The 19,349-nt window shown below is 45.7% G+C and overlaps 1 protein-coding gene across 3 annotated transcripts in view; it reads right to left on the bottom strand.

The window, feature by feature from the left end:
• LOC137372320 (receptor tyrosine-protein kinase erbB-4-like) overlaps positions 1-19,349 on the bottom strand; it is a 1,059,900-nt gene that overhangs the window by 253,021 nt on the left and 787,530 nt on the right. For all 3 annotated transcript variants that reach the window (XM_068036154.1, XM_068036155.1, XM_068036157.1), the window contains exon 20: positions 19,162-19,347. In XM_068036154.1, the coding sequence (XP_067892255.1) occupies positions 19,162-19,347 (186 nt within the window). The remainder of the gene's footprint in view (positions 1-19,161; positions 19,348-19,349) is intronic.

Below are 19,349 nucleotides of genomic sequence, written 5' to 3'. Positions count from 1 at the left end.
CCCTGCACCATCTTTTTAATATCGCCATTCTTTCCACAAACTCTTTAATATCTCCATTCCCTTCACTAATTTTTTAATATCTCCATTCCCTGCACCATCTTTTTAATATCGCCATTCTTTCCACAAACTCTTTAATATCTCCAATCCCTTCAATCACTCTTTAATATCTCAATTCCATTCAATAACTCTTTAATATCTCCATTCCCAGCACTAACTAATATCACCATTCCTTCCACAAACTCTTTAATATCTCCTATACATTCACTACCTCTTTAATATACCCATTCCTGCACTAACTGCTTAATATTTCCATACCCTGCACTAACTATTTCATATCTCCATTCCATTCACTACATATTTAATATCTCCATTACCTTCATGAACTCTGTAATATCTCAATTCCTTCACAAACTCTTTCCTTTTTCTGTACCCTGCACTAACTCTATCATATCTCCATTCCCTGCACTAACTCTTTAATATCTCAATTCCCTTCACTAACTCTTTCATTTTCCATACCCTGCAGTAACTCTTTAACATCTCGATTCCCTTTACAAACTCTTTAATATATCCACTCCCTTGACTCACTCTTTCATAGCTCAATTCCCTTCACTAACTCTTTAATATCTCAATTCCCTTCACTCACTCTTTAATATCTCCATTCTCTGCACTAATTCTTTAATATCTCAATTCCCTTCACTCACTCTTTAATATTTCCATACCCTGCACTAACTTTTTAATATTTCCATACCCTGCACTAATCCTTTAGTATTGACATTCCCTTCAATAACTCTTGAACATTTCCATTCCCTACCCTATCTCTTTAATATCTCCACTCCTTTCACAAACTCTTTAATATTTCCATCCCCTGCACGAACTCTTTAATATCTCTGTTCCCTTCGCCCACTCTTCACTATCTACTTTCCATTCACTAACCCCTTATTATTTCCAAAGTCTGCAGTAACTCTTAAAAATCTCTAATCCCTCCCCTAACTCTTTAATATCTCTCTTCCCTCCAGTAACCCTTTACTATCTCTCTTTCCTGTTCTAACTCTTAAATATCACTTTTGCCTGCACTAACTCTTTAATTTCTCCATTCCCTGTGTTATGAAAACAGCACATGCCAAATTGGAATATTAATTTCATTGATTGGAACTTTGCCTGAGACTTTTCTGGAAATTGTTACAAATAACTTTTTAAAAAGTTAGCATCCAAGAAGGCCACAGACTTTTTTTTTCATTCGTTTCATGGGATGTGCGCATCGCTGGCTAGGACAGCATTTATTGTCCATTCCTTAATTATGCATGAGAAGGTGGTAGTGAACTGCCTTCTTGAACTGCTGCAGTCCATGTGGGGTAGGTATACCCACAGTGCCGTTAGGAAGGGAGTTCCCAGGATTTTAACTCAGCGACATTGAAGGAACGACGATATAGTTCCAAGTCAGGTTGGTGTGTGGCTTGGAGGGGAACCTGCAGTTGGTCATGTTCCCATGCATCTACTGCTCTTGTCCTTCAAGGTGGTAGAGGTCACGGGTTTGAAAGGTGCTGCTGATTATCTGCTGCTGCTGCTGAAGGTGCGTTGCTGCAGTGCACCTTGCAGATGGTACACATTGCTGCCACTGCATGTCGGTGATGGAGGGAGTGAATGTTTGTGGATGGGGTGCCATTCAAGCGGGCTGCTTTGTCCCGGATGGTGTCGAACTTCTTCAGTGTAGTTGGAACTGCACCCATCCAGGCAAGTGGAAATTATTCCATCACACTCCTGACTTGTGCCTTGTAGATGGTGGACAGGTTTTGGGGAGTCAGGAGGTGAGTTACTCACTGCAGGATTCGTAGCCTCTGACCTGCTCTTGTAGCCACGGTATTTATATGGCAATTATTTGCATTTTATTAGACTGGAGACAAACGTGATTGATTCGGCCTGGTCAGAACAATAGGATGCTCTCTGATTCAATTACCTTAGATAGCCTTATCAGTGTGGTTGTCAAGAGCCATTGATATCCACTGACTTTGAAAGAGCTGCACCCGCACCCGTGCCACCCACCAACCAACCCTCCCCCACCGCACCCCCCCCCCTCCCCCCACCCCCCACCCTCACCAGGTATGTCTGGACAGCCTGAGGGGAGAGCCTTGAATTTCAGAGAACATTCCAGAAGAACCTTATTAAAACACAAAGAGGTGGTCATGTCATGGGACTGCATGTGCAACTTTGGGAGATTGTGAGTTGTGACGCAGAAAGCAGGCTGTAACTGAAAGCCATCAAGGGAACAGCTTTCTCTCTCTCTCTCTCTCTCCCCCTCTCTCCAGTAGAGATCCAGAGGAATGTCAGCTGCAGCTGGTAAAGCCAAGTCCACAGAACCCGATAACCAACAACTAGGATACAAGCAAGTCTGCAACCGTGCACATGGCCCTGTCAGGACTTCAGGCCTACAATTTCAACAAAGAACTCTGGGAATACTGAACTGTATTGAAATTCCATTTATTACAGACTCTACTCCAATCTCCCAACTCTGTTTACCCCTCTGTAATCTATTTGTGTGTGTGTGTGTTGGCTCTTGTGTGAATGTGGGCGTGGATATGTAGCGTATTTTAGTAAATTTTAACTGGTTTCGAGTGATAAGGATAATAAACTTACATCTTTCTTCTTTAAACTCAGGGAAACCTGTCTGATTGGTTCATTTGTAATTATATTAAAGGAACAGGAACAAGCGCTCACTGAGGTAGTAAGTTCACTCACTGTTAAACAAGGGTAAACCCTGTTGCGGTCAAACCAGAGAAGGGGCGAAAGGGGAGCCTGAGACCTCTTCCTCAGCTGGTTGTAACAGAAATTTGGGGGCTCTGGTCCAGCATTCTAACCCACAGACAAACAAAAAATTGGAAGTGGGAATCCAAATTGATCTCTATCAATAAAAACACTTCAATACAGGTTTTCTTGTGGTTTTTGTTGCTAGAATACTAACATTTCCGCATCCGAGGCCAGTACCTTCCCAAGCCTGTGTGAAGTAACTTGGGATAAGTTAAAGGCCCTATCTATGGAAAAGTTAAGAAATGTAGTTGGGCAGTTTGGAATTACTTTCTATGCAGAAGCTAAGGAATCCGAAATCCTAAGACTTGTGGCTAACCAATTTTCCCTCCAAACTGAAGAGTCAGAAACAGGGTTGGAGTCAGACTCAGACAAAGTAATGTCAGCAAAAAATACAATTGGAACAGAGGAAACTTGAATTGGAAGACAGGGAAAGAGAGAGAGAAGAGAATGAAAGAGAGAGACAGCAGAGGGAAAGAGAGAGAATGTTCCAGAAGGAGCAGGAGGAAAGGGAGCTAAGGCAGCTTGAATTATCTCGGGGGCGACCTGATAACCCCAGTGAAAGCATGGCAACATGGAAGCTACACTTCACTCAGGACCGTGTTGAGCTCTTAAAGTTCTCCCAATTGATCCCAAAGTTCAATGAGGGCGGTGTGGAAGAATTTTTTGTCACGTTTGAAAACCTTGCTAGACAGTTAAAATGGCTGGCTGAGAGCTGGACCCTACTGCTACAAAGCAAGCTAACAGGCAAAGCCCATGAGGTTTATACACTGATGCCAGTTGAAAGTTTATCAAACTATGAATTGACTAAAAATGTTATCCTTGGGGCATGTGAGTTAGTATGGGAAGCATTCTGCCAGAAATTGCGAACCCTTTGGAAACAGCCTGATCAAACTTACCTCGAGTTTGAAAGAAGTAAGCAGCTGGCTTTTGATGAGTGGTTAAGGGCCGTTAATGTGCAGTCCATGTATGAAAACCTCAGAGAGGTTATTCTTCTCGAAGAGTTGAAAAACTCTCTTCCCCTTTATATAAAAGCCCATGTGGAGGAAAAGAAAGTTCAAAGGGCAAGGCAAGCCATAGTTCGGGCTAACAATTTTGCTCTCATATAGAAGTCCGTACTCTAAGGAAGACTTTTCCCTAGTCACCCCCACAAACCCAAAAAGGGTAAAATGTGGGAAGGTGATAGGAGCCCAAACAGTCCTGGGAGGGAGAGGAAAGCTGGACACACAGGGGGCCCTCCTCAAGCCAAAAAAGATAGTGCTGAGAGCAGGAGTGAGATCCGGAGATCTGTGTGTTTCTACTGTAATAAGGTAGGTTATCTCAGAGCTGACTGCTGGAAACTACGGGAAAAGCCTGTAGGGTTAATCAGGGCACACCCGACCATGCAGGAGAAGGGACCCCAATAGATAGTACAGCAGAGCAGGCTGTCACTTTAACTGCAACAGCAGTAAGACCCAGAGAACATACTGCTGTGGGTGCAGGAAAATTTAACGAGATCCCTGAAGGTTATCAGGATTTTGTGTCCAAAGAAAGAGTAACTCCATACTCCTCGGGTGGGGCAAGCAAGTCCATCATCATATTCATGGATACAGGGGCCACCAGATCCGTTTTTCTGGGAAAAGGCATGACCTTTCCCCCAGAGAGTGCAGTAAATATGAGAATGATAGTGAATGGTATTGGAGGGCAGTGTATGCCTGTACCTTTATATCAGGTGCACTTGGAGTGCGACCTAGTTTCGGGACCGGTGACCGTGGGGATTCTTCCTAGTTTGCCTGTGGATGGGGTTGACCTGCTCCTAGGTAATGATCTGGTGGGGGAGAAGGTGGTAGCTTCCCCAATAGTAATTAAGAGACCAAAGGAGGTCAGAGAGACAAGGCAGTGGCAGGAAACTGTCCCCTGCATTTCCCCTGATTGTGTAGTGACTCGGGCCATGACCAAACCAGCTCCCCCAGAGGAGACTGAACTGGCACTACAGATAGATGACCATGCTGCCTGGTTGTCTGAAACCTTCTTTGGGGAGCTAGAGGACCCAGGGAATGGGTTAGACCAATCTTCCCTAGTTGAAGCTCAACAAGCCGACCCAGTATTAAGGAAGTTAGCACAGGCTGCCCAAATGGAAACTGAAGCAGAGAGAGTCCCTGACTGCTACTATGTAAAGAATGAGGTGCTGATGAGGAAGTGAAGATCTCTTCACAGACCTGAGGACAAAGAGTGGACAGTGGTTCACCAGGTAGGGGTGCTGCCAAGGTACCGTAGAGAAATATTAAGAATGGTCCACAAGCTTACAATGGCTGGACATGTCGGCGTACAAAAAACCAAAGCCTGCATAAGACAGCAGTTTGACTGGCGAAAACGCCACAAAGATGTAGTGGAGTACAGTAAAACTTGCCACATGTGCAAAGTTGAGCGGAAGACCAACCTCCAGTAAAACCAACACCCCTAATACCTATACCGGGCTGGTGAATTGTGAGAGACCCCCTGCTGAAAACAAAAAGGGACAGATAAGCGCGGGTCTGGCAGAGAGTTAGAGAGGAAGGGGCATAAAGGGTAATGAGGACAGGTTAAAGCAGGGCCGAGAGGATTCCCAAATGGAACTCCCTACTGTCCGGTCAGCCGACCCCGAAAAGTTGCGAAATGTAAACCCCACACCCTCCTACATAAATGCAGACCAAGGAAGCACCTTACCAAGGCTGCTAACAGCATTTACAGAAACCTGCAGGGACAAGGAGAGTTCCCAAAAAGGCAGAGAAACAGTGAAGGTGACGTCTCACCTAGTTGAAATGCCGCAGGGGAGTGCAGTGGAATCTGGACAGATACCTGTGAACTGGAATGTCCCAGAGGACATGGGGGAGATTAGCAAAGAGACCCTCCCCACAGTTAAGAGAAAAGGGGAACAAAAATGCCCTAAAGTGAGCGACACTGGTATGACTCACCAGACCACTAAAAGTGAGGTCCAGGTGGATCTATCCCCTCAGAGTCTCATGATCAGAGCTCAAGCCCAGAGCTAATCAAATTCCACAATATCACTTCAGTCTCCAGCAAGAACAAGGACCCAGAGGAAATTGCAGACACCTCACAGGGGCTTAAAACCCATTAATTACCCAATACCACCACGGGGAGAGAAATTATCAAGGTACTGGAACCTGAAGGGTTAGAACCACATGTTGCAGAAATGGCAGCTGAGGGGTTAAAGCTCGTGCATGCAGGAGAACTCACACTAGACAATTAAGGAACTCTGCTGACACCAAGCTTCCTCAAAACAGCATGTTTATTAAGATGCCCATCCCCAGCTTATTACAAACTGATACTAAAGAAACTTGAAACACATTGAACAACACCTAACCATCCGAGACCAATCTCAAGGGAAAAGGGCAGTTAAATCAGCACTGCTGCTGCAGAGAAAAAAGACAAGCTGCAACAATTCTTAAGATTTCTGAGTGAATGAGAGTGAATGAAAAATGCATGTGCGTTTTCCTTTGTTTTCTTTGCAACTCATAAAATGAAATGCTCCCATCGTAACATCTCATTCTGTGTGGTACAGAGGTGTTATGAAAAACCCCACATGCCAAATGGGAAATATTAATTTCATAAACTGGAACTTTACCTTAGACTTTTACTGGAAATTGTTACAAATAACTTTAAAACAAAACAGCCCGCAGCCAAGATGGCCACGGACATTTACATTTGAAACACCAAAGGATTAGAGTGATGGTAAACATGATTGACTCTGACTAGCCAGAACAATGGGGTGCTCTCTAATTCTATTTTCTGAGATAGCCTTATCAATGTGGTTGTCAAGAGCCATCGATACCCATTGACTTTGAAAGAGCCAACCCCTCCTCCCCCCACCCCCACCAAGTATGTCTGGACAGCCTGAGGGGAGAGCCTTTAATTTCAGGGAACATTCCAGAAGAACCTCATAAAGACACAAAGAGGTGGTCATGACTGCTTGTGCAACTCTGGGAGATTGTGAGTTGTGACTCAGGAAGCAAACAGTAACTGAGATTCATCAAGGGAACAGCTCTCTCTCTCTCTCTCCCTCAGCTGCAGCTGGTAAAGCAAAGTCTACAGACCCCTACAATCAAAAACTAGGATATAAGCAAGTCTGCAACCGTGCATGTGGCCCATTGAGGACTTCAGGACTACAGTTTCAACCAAGAACTCGGGGATTACTGAACTGTATTGAAATTCCATTTATAACAGACTCTAGTCCAATCTCTCAACTCTGTTTTTCCCTCTGTAATCTATGTGTGTGTGTATGTGTGGCTCTTGTGTGAATGTGGGCATGGATGTGTAGTGTATTTTAGTAAATTATAACCGGTTTAGAGCGATGAGGATAATAAACTTACATCTTTCTTGTTTAAACTCAAGAAAACCTGTCTGATTGGTTCATTTGCAATTATATTAGAGGAACAGGAGCAGGCACTCACTGAGGTAGTAAATGCATTCACTGTGTTAAAGAAGGATAAACCCTGTTGCGGTCAAACCAGAGAAGGGACGAAAGGGAAGCCTGAGACACCTTCCTCACCTGGTCATAACACCTACATGAACTTTTAAACATATAATTTCGGAAGCTATTAGAGAGAGTGTAGAAAAGATTCACGAGAATGGTTCCAGGGATGAGGAACTTCAAAGGGTAGGTTGGGGAAGCTGGGGCTGTTCGCCTTGAAGACGAGAAGATTAAGAGGAGATTTGATAGAGTTGTTCAAAATCAGAGTAGATAGGGAGAAACTATTCCCATTGGTGAAAGCATCCAGAACCAGAGGGCAATGATTTAAGGTAATTGGCAAAAGAAGCAACAACATGATAAAAATAATTTTTATGCAGCAAGTGGTTAGGATCTGGAATGCACTTCCTGACAGTGTGGTGGAAGCAGATTCAATTGAAGCCTTCAAAAGAGAATCATAGAATCATAGCAAGTTTATGGCATAGAAAGAGGCTACTTGGACCAAAAACACGAGCCACCCAGTCTGATCCCATCTTCCAGCATTTGGTCCATAGCCCTGCAGGTATCCAGATACCTTTTAAATGAGTTGAGGGTTTCTGCCTCCACTATCCTTTCAGGCAATGAATTCCAGATCCCCATCATCCTCTGGGTGAAAAAAGTTTTCCTCATCTCCCCTCTAAGCTTTCTACCAATCACTTTAAATCTATGCCCCCTCGTCACTGACCTCTCTGCTAAGGTAAATAGGCCCTTCACCTCCATTCTATCCAGGCCCCTTACAATTTGGTACATTTCAATCAGATCTCCCCTCAGCCTTCCCTGTTCCAAGGAGAACAACCCCAGCCTATCCAATCTTTCCTCATAGCTGCATTCTTCCAGTCCCGGCAACATCCTCGTAAATCTCCTCTGTACCCTCTCTAGTGCAATTACATCATTTCTGTAATGAGGTGACCAGAACTGCACACAGTACTCAAGTTGTGGCCTATACCAATGATTTATATCGTTCCAGCATAACCTCCCTGCTCTTATATACTATACCTCGGCTAACAAAGGAAAGGATTCCATATGCCCTCTTAACCACCTTATTGACCTGTCCTGCTACCTTCAGAGATCTGTGGACATTTACTCCACATCCTGCACTTCCTCTACACCTCTCAGTACTCTCCCATTAATCATGTATTCCTTTCCCTTGTTTGACCTCCCCAAATGCAGCACCTCACACTTCTCCACGTTGAATTCCATTTGCCACTTTTCTGCCCGGACCATCAATATCTTCCTGCAGCCTTCAGCTATCCTCCTCGCTATTTACCAAACGGTCAATCTTTATGTCTTCCGCAAACGTCTTGATCATGCCCCTACATTTACATCCAAATCGTTAATATATACCACAAAAAGCAGGGGACCCAGCACTGAGCCCTGCGGAACACCACTGGAAACAGCCCTCCAGTCGCTTAAACAGCCGTCAACAATTACCCTTTGTTTCCTGCCACTGAGCCAATTTTGCTACATTTCCCTGGATCCCATGAGATTTTTTTTTCAACCATGTGGGACCTTGTCAAAAGCCTTGTTAAAATCTATATAGATCACTTACGCTCATTGAATTTTTGAAGAAGTAACAAGATTAATCAAGTTGGTCAGATAAGATCTTCCCTTAACAAATTCATGCTGACTATCCTTAATTAACCTTTGCCTTTCTAAGTGACAGTTTATCCTGTCTCTCAGAATTGATTCCAATAATTTGCCCGCTACTGAGGTTAGACTGACTGGCCTGTAATTATTGAGTTTCTCCTTGTTCCCTTTTTAAACAGAGATACAATGTTAGCAGTTCTCCAATCCTCTGGCACCACACCTATATCCAGTGAGGACTGGAAAATGATGGTCAGACCTTCCGCTATTTCCTCTCTTGCTTCTTTTAACGGCCTGAATTACATTTCATCTGGCCCTGGAGATTTACCAACTTTCAAGGATGCTAATCCCATTAATACTTCCTCTCTCCCTATGTTTATCACATCTAATGCTTCACACCTCTTTTCCTTGACGACAATATCTGCATCGCTCCCCTCTTTTGTGAAGACAGACGCAAAATATTCATTAAAAATACCAACAGCTTCCACCCCTACACATAGGTTACCTTTTTGGTCTTTTATGGGCCCTATTCTTTCCTTAGTTATGGTCTTACTGTTAATGTTGTCATGCAGGCCCCCACCTGCCATGAATGAGGCACATTGATTTTTAACTGTTGCTGGAGTGAGGAAATGACTTGTTGAACAGATCAGCCGTGACTGGAAAAAACATTTGAATACTAACATATGGTACTTGTGCAGACAAAGAACCATTCCCCGACACATTCAACCCACAATGGATGTTGATCACTGGACAGTGGGGTGGGGGGTGGCCAGAACTGGTTGGACCAGCTGGTCACGTGACTAATTGGCAGTTCCAAGGTTTTTTGAACTAGCCCCAGAGAGTTTGAATGGAGAGTGTCTGTTTTGCTCTTGGACTGAGAAGATCTCTCCTGTCTGCTCCCATCTCTTTCTCACAAGCCCCTGAATCCACTGAAGGCACATGAACCCCAAGAGAGAAAAGTCTCCGACAGCGAACAAGGTTTAAGAATACTGGGCCCCAACGAAAAGCAAGATCTACCTCCAATCAAGAGCTCTACAGTGAGCTTGAAAAACTGTAACAAAAACTCTTCAGATATTGCCTCAAACTTTTACACTTTATTTTTCTTCTGCTCTTTTCTGTCTCTATTTGCATGTGTGTATCGCGTATGCATGCTGGCGTGGGTACGTAATGTATCCATAGGAGTCAACCGAATTACAGTTTAAGTTTGAGTTTAATAAATATCAGATTTTTCGTCTTTAAACCCAAGAAAACCTGTTTGTGTGGGTTTCTTTGCCTTATAATTGAAAAGCGATGAACAAGGATTCACCAAGGGGGAACTAAAAACACGGTGTGTTTAAAATTAAACCCTGTTACAGTAAGACCAGGTGAAGGCTGAGAGGGACCCCTAGACACCTTTCTCACCTGGTTATAATAATGTATTGATAAAACATCATTGGGTTCACTTTAATGTTGCTTGCCAATATTTTTTCATGCCTTCTCTTGGCTTTCCTAATTTCCTTTATGATTTCACTCCTCCACTTTTTATACTCCTCTCAGCTTTCTGTCGTATTGACTTCTCGGTGTCGGACATAAGCTTTCCTTTTCTGCCTTATCTTATCCTGTAACCTCCTTGACATCCATGGGGCTCTAGATTTGGCCATCCCACCTTTTTTCTTTGTGGAAACATGTTTACTCTGAACCCCCTGTATCTCCCCTGTGAATGCTTCCCACTGCTCTGACGCTGATTTACCTTCAAGTAGCTGTTTCCAGTCCACTTTCGCTAAATCACTCCTCAGTTTAGTAAAGTTGGAACTGAATAATTATCTGTAGAGGAAAAATTTGCAGGGCTATGGGGAGTGGGACTAGGTGAGTTTCTCTAACAGAGAGCTGGCACAGACGCGACAGGCCGAATAGCCTCTTTCTATGCTGTAATCATTCAATGATTCTATGATATATGAAAATACGAACACATGAACTAAGAGCAGGAGTAGGCTATTTGGCCCCTTGAGCCTGCTCCGCCATTCTATAAGATCATGGTTGATCTGTTTGTGGACACAACTCCACTTTCCTGCCTATCCCTGATTCCCTTTGACCCCCTTGTTTGTCAAGAATCTCTCTACCTCTGCCTTAAAAACATTCAATGGCCCTGCCTCCACTGCTCTCTGGGGAAGAGAGTTCCACAGACTCACGAGCCGCTGAGAGAAAACATTTCTCCTCATCTCTGTCTTGGGAGATCACTTATTTTTAAACTGTGCCCCCCCTAGTTTTAGTCTCTCCCACAAGGGAAAACATCCTTTCAACATCCATCCTGTCAAGTCCCCTCAGGATTATATATGTTTCAATAAGATCACTTCTCATCCTTCTAAACTCCAATGAATACAGACCCAACCTGTCCAACCTTTCCTCATAAGATAACCCTCTCACCCCAGGAATCAGTCGAATGAACCTTCTCTGAACTGCTTCCAATGTAATTGTATCTTTTCTTAAGTAAGGAGACCAAAACTGTACACAATACTCTAGATGTGGTCTCACCAATGCCTTGCACAACTGTAGCAAAACATCGCTACATTTATATTCCATTCCCCCTGCAATAAATGACAACATTGCATTTGCCTTCTTAATCACTTGTTGTACCAGCACCTTACCTTTTGTAAGAGCAAAATACTGCAGATGCGGGAACTCTGAAATGAGAACAGAAAGTGCTGGAAATACTCAGCAGGTCTGGCAGTATCTGTGGAGCAAGAAACAGAGTTAACTTTTCAGGTCTGTGAGACTTCATCCGTTCGGATGAAGGGTCGCAGGCCTGAAACATTTACTAACTTTTTGTGTTTTGTGTACTAGGGCACCCAGATTCCTCTGTATCTCAGAGTTCTGCAATCTTTCACCATTTAAATAATATGGTGCTTTTCTATTTTTCTGGCCAAACTGGACAAGTTCACACTTTCCCACATTATACTCCATCTGCCAAGTCTTTGTCCACTCACTTAATTGCTATATCCTTTTGCAGACTCCTTATGTCCTCTTCACAACTTATTCTCCTACCTATCTTTGTGTCATCAGCAAATTTAGCAACCAAACATTCGGTCCCGTCATCCAAGTCATTGATATAAATTATAAATAGTTGAGGCCCCAACACTGATCCCTGTGGCACTCCGCTAGTTACAGCTTGCCAACCTGAAAATGACCCAGTTATGTCTACTGTCTGTTTCCTGTCAGCTAACCAATCCTCTATCCATGCTAATATGTTACCCCCCCATGTAATGGGCTCTTATTTTGTTTAGTAACCTTTGATGTGGCACCTTGTCAAATGCCTTCTGGAAATCCATGTACGACACATCCTCAGCTTCCCCTTTATCCCTTTATCTATTCCCTGTACTAACTCTTTAAAATTTCTGCCCCCTGCATGAACACATTAATATCTCCGTTTTCTGCACTAAATGTTTAATGTCTCCGATTCCACACGAACTCGTTAATATCTCAGTTCCCTGTTCTAACTCTGGAATATCTGTTTACTGCAGTTAATATCGCTGTTCCCTGCAGTTACTATTCAATATATTTCCCGGGATTTTATGCTCGTGACGGGAGTCTCAACGTCAGGAAAAAGTGACATTGAGAACCCCAGGTCACCTCTTCTCTGAAAGGACTGCCAAATCTCATACCAATCAGGCACTTAAGTGGACAGCAGCAGACCTTTTACGGGATCAAGGACCCCAGCGGTGTACGTCTCGCCATCGGAGAGCTGCCAGCCAACCAGAGGCCAGTAGCTCTTCCATTGTGCAGCGGCACTGCGGAGGTGGTGGCTGCTGCCAGAGAAGATCCTACCAGAGTCCCAGGAGCAGCGCTGGACCCAGGCCACAGGTAGGTCATAGTGGGAGGGGTCTCACGGGGTGGGGTTGGGGGGAAGGGGGATGTAGGGGGTCAGTAGCAAGGGCAGGGGGGGGTGGCTTTCAGCGGGCCCCCCCCCCTTTCTCAATACCGGGTCCCTCGTTCAGTGCCTTTAAATGAGGGACCAGCCCCCACCATCCACCCCCCTCAAAAAACCCCATCCCCGGCCCTCCAGAGCCAAGTTCTTTCTTTCTTCAAACAGTTACCAATGAAGGTTTGGCTGGAAAGTGTGTGAGGGAATTTGGCAAGGACAGGCCATGCCTGCATTTTGTTGCCCAGCAAGATTCAGGCTCACACATGAAGGACTACTTGAGTAAGGTATTGAAGGACTGGTGCCACATGTGCAATTGTGTTGAGGAGGAAAGCAGCCTGCACGGTTTTTCGTGCTGTGCTTCCCGTGTGGTGACAGGGCCGCCCGCCGCACAGCTAATTGCGGCAACAGGGGGATGATGTCCTTAATGGGGCATCAATTGCCCAGTTAAGGACTCGGTGGTGGGGTGGGAAGGCCATTCACAGGCCTTCCTGCCCCGGACTAGATTTTGGCAGAGGTGGGAAGGTGACAGGAACCCACTGCAGGGGAGAGCATAAAATTCCCTCCATTCTTTCCTGTATCAAATCTTTCATATCTCTCTTCCATGCTGCCAATCACAAAAATCTCTGCTCCCTGCACCCACTCTTTCATATCTCTGTTCCATGCACTAACTCTTCAATATCTCTGTTCCCAGTAAGAACCCGTTAATATCTCCGATACCTGTATTAAGTCTTCAATATCTGCTTTCTGCATTAAAGCTTTAATTTCTCTTTTCCTGTGAACTAACTATTAAATATCTGTTTCCTGCACTAACTCTTTAACATCTCTGCTCTCTGCACTAACTCTATAATATCTCTGCTCCCTATTTGAATTCTTTAATATCTCAGCTCCCTGCATTCATCTTTTATATCTCTGTTCCCTGCACCAACTCTTCAAAATCTCCAAACCCTGCACAAACTCTTTCATATCCCTGTTCCTTGTATGAACTCTTTAGTATCTCAGTTTCCAGCACTAACTCTTTAATATCTCTGTTCCACAAACTAACTCTTTCATATTTCCATTGCCTATACTGACTCTTGAAAATCTCTTTTCCCCGTGCAAACTCTTTAATACTTCTGTTGCACACACTAACACATTAATATCTGTGTTCCTAACAGTCTTATTCAATATCTCCGTTTCTTTAATATTTCTGTTCCCTGTACTCGCTTTTTCATATCTCTGTTCCCTTCATGAACTCTTTAATATCTCCGTTCCCTGTTCAAGTTCTTGAAAATCTCCAAACCCTGCAATAACTCTTTAATATCTCCATTCCCTGCACTAACTCTTTAATATCTCTTTACCGGCACTCACACTTTTGTACATCCATTCTTGGCTCCAACTCTTTAATCTCTCAGTTCCCTGCCCTCACTCTTCAATACCTCTGTATCCTGCATTAACTCTTGAATATTGCCGATCCTAGATCAAACTCTTTAAAATTCTAATCCATCACTCACTCTTTAATGGGCTTAATTTTGTGTAAAGCCCAAATGTCTTGCTGCCCAGACCAGAAGCGTGAGCTGCTGCCACTCAGGTACGGTGGGGGAGGGGGGGTAGTTTGGAGAGGGCGGGTGGGGCGGGCATGTTGTTGAATACGATTCAGTGGCAGCTGGCCAATTAACTGCCAGCAGGCAGAATAGCCGTTTACTCAGGTAGCACTGCTGTAAGTGCTGGTGCCAGCACTCTGGAAAGTCAGTCCACCCACAAAGGCATCACATATTGAAGCCCTGAAGAACAAGGCAGCCCGAGGAATGGCTAAAGGATGATTCAGGGTAGGCCCACGGTTCAGTGATGCCTCCCTGCAAGTTCTCCTCCAGGCTGCTCAGGCAAGGAGGGAGATCCTCTTCCCCTGGACCGGACCGCCAGATGAAGCAAGCCTAGACAGAGATTGCAGAGGATGTCAATAGCCATGGGGTCATCCCTTGAACTTGGCTATAGTACCACAAGCGGGTTAATGACTTCATGTGATCCACCAAGGTGTGTCCACCATGCATTGCTTTACAAGTGACTAGGCGTGTATGTGAGATTGGTAGAAAGGGCATGCCCGCCCAGACATTGGCAATAGCCAGGCAGCAGCACTGCCTGGCAGAGGCAAACGAGTCTCTTTGTGAAGGGCCCGGGTCTGTCAGAGTTGACTCCTGCACTACCACACTGAGTGGCCGCGTGCAGGGGGCATTCCTTTGGCACCATCATGGACAGTCAGGCTGCCACTGGCATAGGTATCGTGCATGTCTATGGCAAGTGACTAACAGCAGACAATGATGTGCTGCTTTGATGGGCATTCCTTATCTGGCCATCCTGACGCTGATGGAGCTGGAGGCCCAGGAGCTTGGAGGCCAGCATGCGGGGCGGTCCATAGTAGATGTTGAGACAGGAGTGGAGCCTCGTGAGAGTGAGTGACCTAATGGATGGGAACAAGAGAGCCTCTGGAGAACACAAGGCACAGAGCTCCTGTGTCCACCACTGGTAACTTGGAGCTCCACAGTAGGAGTAATCTATTTGTCATGATGGAATGTGCATTACCCTCTAATTAATCTCTCTCATGCAGGTCGAGAACAAGAGCAGTGAGCTCCCGTGACAGGGGACTGCCGCCCACCTGAGGAGGGGGATGGCACCGTCACATTATTCGCCCGCACCTTCCACCAGCATAGATACTCTCACGTCAGCAGGTATCTGTTTGCGAGTAGATTTGGGGTCACAACCTGGTGAGCACAGTACAGATGCACCTGAGCAGCTGATGGAGGCTGTGACAGCTGAGGCCACTAACACTCAGAGGCCAGGGCCATGCAGAGCCTCTTGCAGATGAGATGCCTCTGGAGCTGTCAACAAGGCAGCAGATGCTGGAGCTGCAAAGTGAGTTGCGAGAACACCTAGCAGAGCTTTCAGGGGCTGTACTCACCTTGACATGGACAATGGAGGAGTCCACGTAGGCCATGAGTGCCGTCATGTCGCTGGGAGGGTGCAGGGTGGGGTAGGGGGTTGCCAGGTGCCTGGACTCACTGCCAGGTTCTCGCACCCCTTAGGTGGGCATGTACAAGTATGCCCTGAAAGGGTAGAGGAGTGTGAGCCTGATGCATCTGAGGGCTCCTCTCAGGGCACTCCTAGCATGGGTTGTGGCTCCTCAGCCCCTCCGTCAGCAACACCAGCGCTTCACTTAGCTGTGACGACACAGGTGGTTCCTGCACTTGTGAAGGAGGTCTTTAATGTGCTGGGGGCCTTCCAGGCCTCAGGCAGCCAAAGGATGACCACCAAAGTCATCGAAAGCCACAAGGCACCAAGGTCAGCAGCCTGCCTTCACCTCAGCAGACTGCGCAGGGGGAGCACCACATAGGAGCACATGTAAGAGATTTGACAAGAGCACCCAGCTGCACTTGGGGTTCACAGGTTTATCTTTTGTTGATGCATGCTGCCTTGCAATCTTTTTGTTTTCCAATGAATGTGGAATGTTGCAAGGCAAAAGGAATCTTTCCATTTCTTGCAGGCTGCTGGGCTTTCAACAATGCCCAGCCTCCCTCAAAGGCTGTGATGGGAAGGACCATACTGTGTGAGGTCAATGCACTCCCCATGCCACTGTCTAATGTCTTAATGGATGCAGGTACATGGTGATGGCAATAAAGGGAACAGAAACAGGGCTTCAGAAGGCTGTAACTTTATTGGATTGCATGCACCTGTCATTAAGGATCATCTGAAACATTCCTTACTAGCGTGTTGCGAGCCTTCCTTGCACGTATCTCATTTGGCCTTTCCTGTGGTCCCTGGGTTGCTCATCAAGTAGCACCTGGCCAGCATCTTCCTCCCTATCCTCATTGTTCAAAGCCTCTTCCCTCTGTAGCACCAGTTTGTACAGAGCACAGCACACCACAATGATATGCTAGACCCTTGCTGGGGCATACTGAAGGGTGCCACCAGATCTACCTAAGCATCTGAACTGCATGTTCAGAAGCCCTATGGCCTGCTTGATGATCGCACAAGTAGTCCAGTGGCAGGTGTTGCACTTCTCCTCTGCATCAATGCTTGGGTTCCTCACAGGCATCCGTAGCCATGTCTCCACTGCATAGCCTTTATTACCCGGTATCCATCCTTGAAAGCACGCATGGGGCTTGAAAAGGTCTGGCACCTGGGACTGCCTTCATATGTGGCATCGTAGCGGCTTTCTGGGAACGCTGCACAGGCCTGAAGGATCTATTTGGAGTGGTCGCAGACCAATTGTACATTGAACAAGTGGACGCCCTTCCAGTGGAAGCCTTGATGGCACCTTGCACCCGGGGGAATCCAGCGATGGCCCCAAACCCTACAGCCCTCTCAGCCTGACTGTCGTATTGGCTGGCCCTCTTGAACATGGCACTGGTGACTATCCTGATGCAGATATGAGTGCAGACTGGGAGATCCCACACATACCTCCAGAGGATCCCTGGAATGATGCTGAGGTGTAGAAATTCAGCGCCATGGTGACCTTCAGTGCCACAGGCATTGGGTGGCCATCATTTCCCATAGGGCTCAGCTAGTCCTCCATCATGGAACACAGCTCTGTAACCACCTCCCAAGAGAGGTGCAGTCCTCGGTGACACTGCTGCTCTGACATTTGCAGGAAGTTGAGCCTCTGGCAGTAGACCCTCTGTGCACAAGAGGCTGGGTGCGTGCCCCTCTGCGTCTTCCTCCTCTGTGTCCCCTCCGAGACTGAAGCTCTTAGTATCCGTCAGGTTGCTGCTGGCCTGCAGCTCTCTCCCTCGCTGATGCTTCTCCTCACTAGAGGTCTCGAAGCCTGAGTCAATGAGGCCCATGGTAGATAAATGCAGTCAACTTCCAGGGCCTCTCACGTCCTGCTCTATTCACACTACTACCACATCTGAGATGGCACTCAAGCGGTATGCCCCTGCTCCCGACTGTCAATGCCAATACCCACGCTATTCCACTCTTCCTGCCAAGCCATGCTAGCCTTCCCAATGGTTGCTGTCTACAGCCAGCACTCATGCTAATCCACTAGTTCCTTATACCTGACAAAGTTCTGAAGCCCTGTTGTTCTCACGCACTCTTAATAACATTCAAAATCCCTGGTAAATTAGCAGTTAATTGCCTGTTTAACAGGCAAATTACCTTCCCGCCGCTTTTCAGCGCAAGGTCCTCCCGCCATGCCGGCCGCCCTTCGGAATATCCAGTTGCGACGTTAAGACATTGGTCTTCCCTCCCGATGCCCTTCGTTGCAATATTCCGACTCCTCCTGCCTTCCAGCCCAATAACGCTGCTCCATGCACTAACGCTTCAGTATCTCTGTTCCCGGTACTCACTATTCAATATCTCCATTCCCTGGACTCACTCTTACATCACTATTCCCTGCACATTCATCGCCATTCCTTGTATAACATCTTTATATCACTCTTCCCTGCACTAACTCTTGAATATCTTTGTTTCCTGCACTAACTCTTTAATATCTCCATTCCCTGCAGTACCTCTTTAATATCTGTTTCCTGCACAAACTCTCTTCTAAGTACCAACTATTTTGTAACTACTCCTTTTGCTAGCTCTATTGGCATCAGCCTTGGCTCAGTGCTTGCCCCCGTGTAATAATGTCATAGATTGATGTCCCACTGCAGAATCTTCAGCGCCTAATTTGTGCTTGTATTTCAGTGCAGCTGCCTATACTGACTGTGTTTGGTATATGAACTCTGAACTATATTCTCCCTGGACTGCTGACCGACATTGTTCTCCGGTCTCATCTGCTGCAAATGTGTCCTCTCTTCAATCCTTTATGAGCACTGTCTCTATACAAAGTCTGTACCCTGCACTATCAGGTCCATGAACATGATTAGCAATATATCAGACTCCTTCCTTTTATTTTTTTTTACTCCTTCCTTTTCTTTTTTCAATATTTTTTCTGCAGTTTCTCCAATGATCCTAACAATGATCAGGAGCTCAGTGTGCATAACAGTGGAGCAAATCACCTTGCCCCTCCATCAGACAGACACTTCCTGCCCTTGCATCAGACAGTTCATTATTCAGACAGAGTTCTGCTATGTGATGTAAAGTTTGGAGATCTTGAGTATTATATTTCTTGCTTATGCCATACATTAACTGATGTGTTAATGTCCTTGTCCTGCTTGTCTCTAAAATTGAACACCACAGGATTGGATGAGCCTCAAATTCACAACAGAGCAATGTAAGAACGGGTACATTGTGAAATGCAATCAACATGATTAAAACAAATAATATATTCCTTCATTACTGTGTTCCATGTTTGCCTCTTACTCAGACAATTGTTTCAAATAAAGTTGGGATGTAGAAAACATATACAGAGCCCAATGCAATTTTCCCCCGTTTCTCTCAACTGTGCATCTATCCAAATGGTTCTTGGTGACTCTCTTACCTTTGCGATCTGGACACACCAGTTCAGAAGCAGCTGGGAACCAATGTTATCCTTGTGCTCACGGACGTAGTCCAGCAGGCAGCCATGGGGCATCAGCTGAGTGACTAACTGGATTGTGGGACTGAGGCAAACACCCAAAAGGCGGACCAGGTGTGGATGGTCCATACTAGCCATTATCAGTGCCTCCT

Source organism: Heterodontus francisci, chromosome 7 (genome assembly GCF_036365525.1).
Source record: "Heterodontus francisci isolate sHetFra1 chromosome 7, sHetFra1.hap1, whole genome shotgun sequence".
Lineage (NCBI taxonomy): Eukaryota > Metazoa > Chordata > Chondrichthyes > Heterodontiformes > Heterodontidae > Heterodontus > Heterodontus francisci.
Note: the sequence above shows the minus strand (reverse complement) of the source record. Positions and strands in the feature narration are given on the sequence as shown.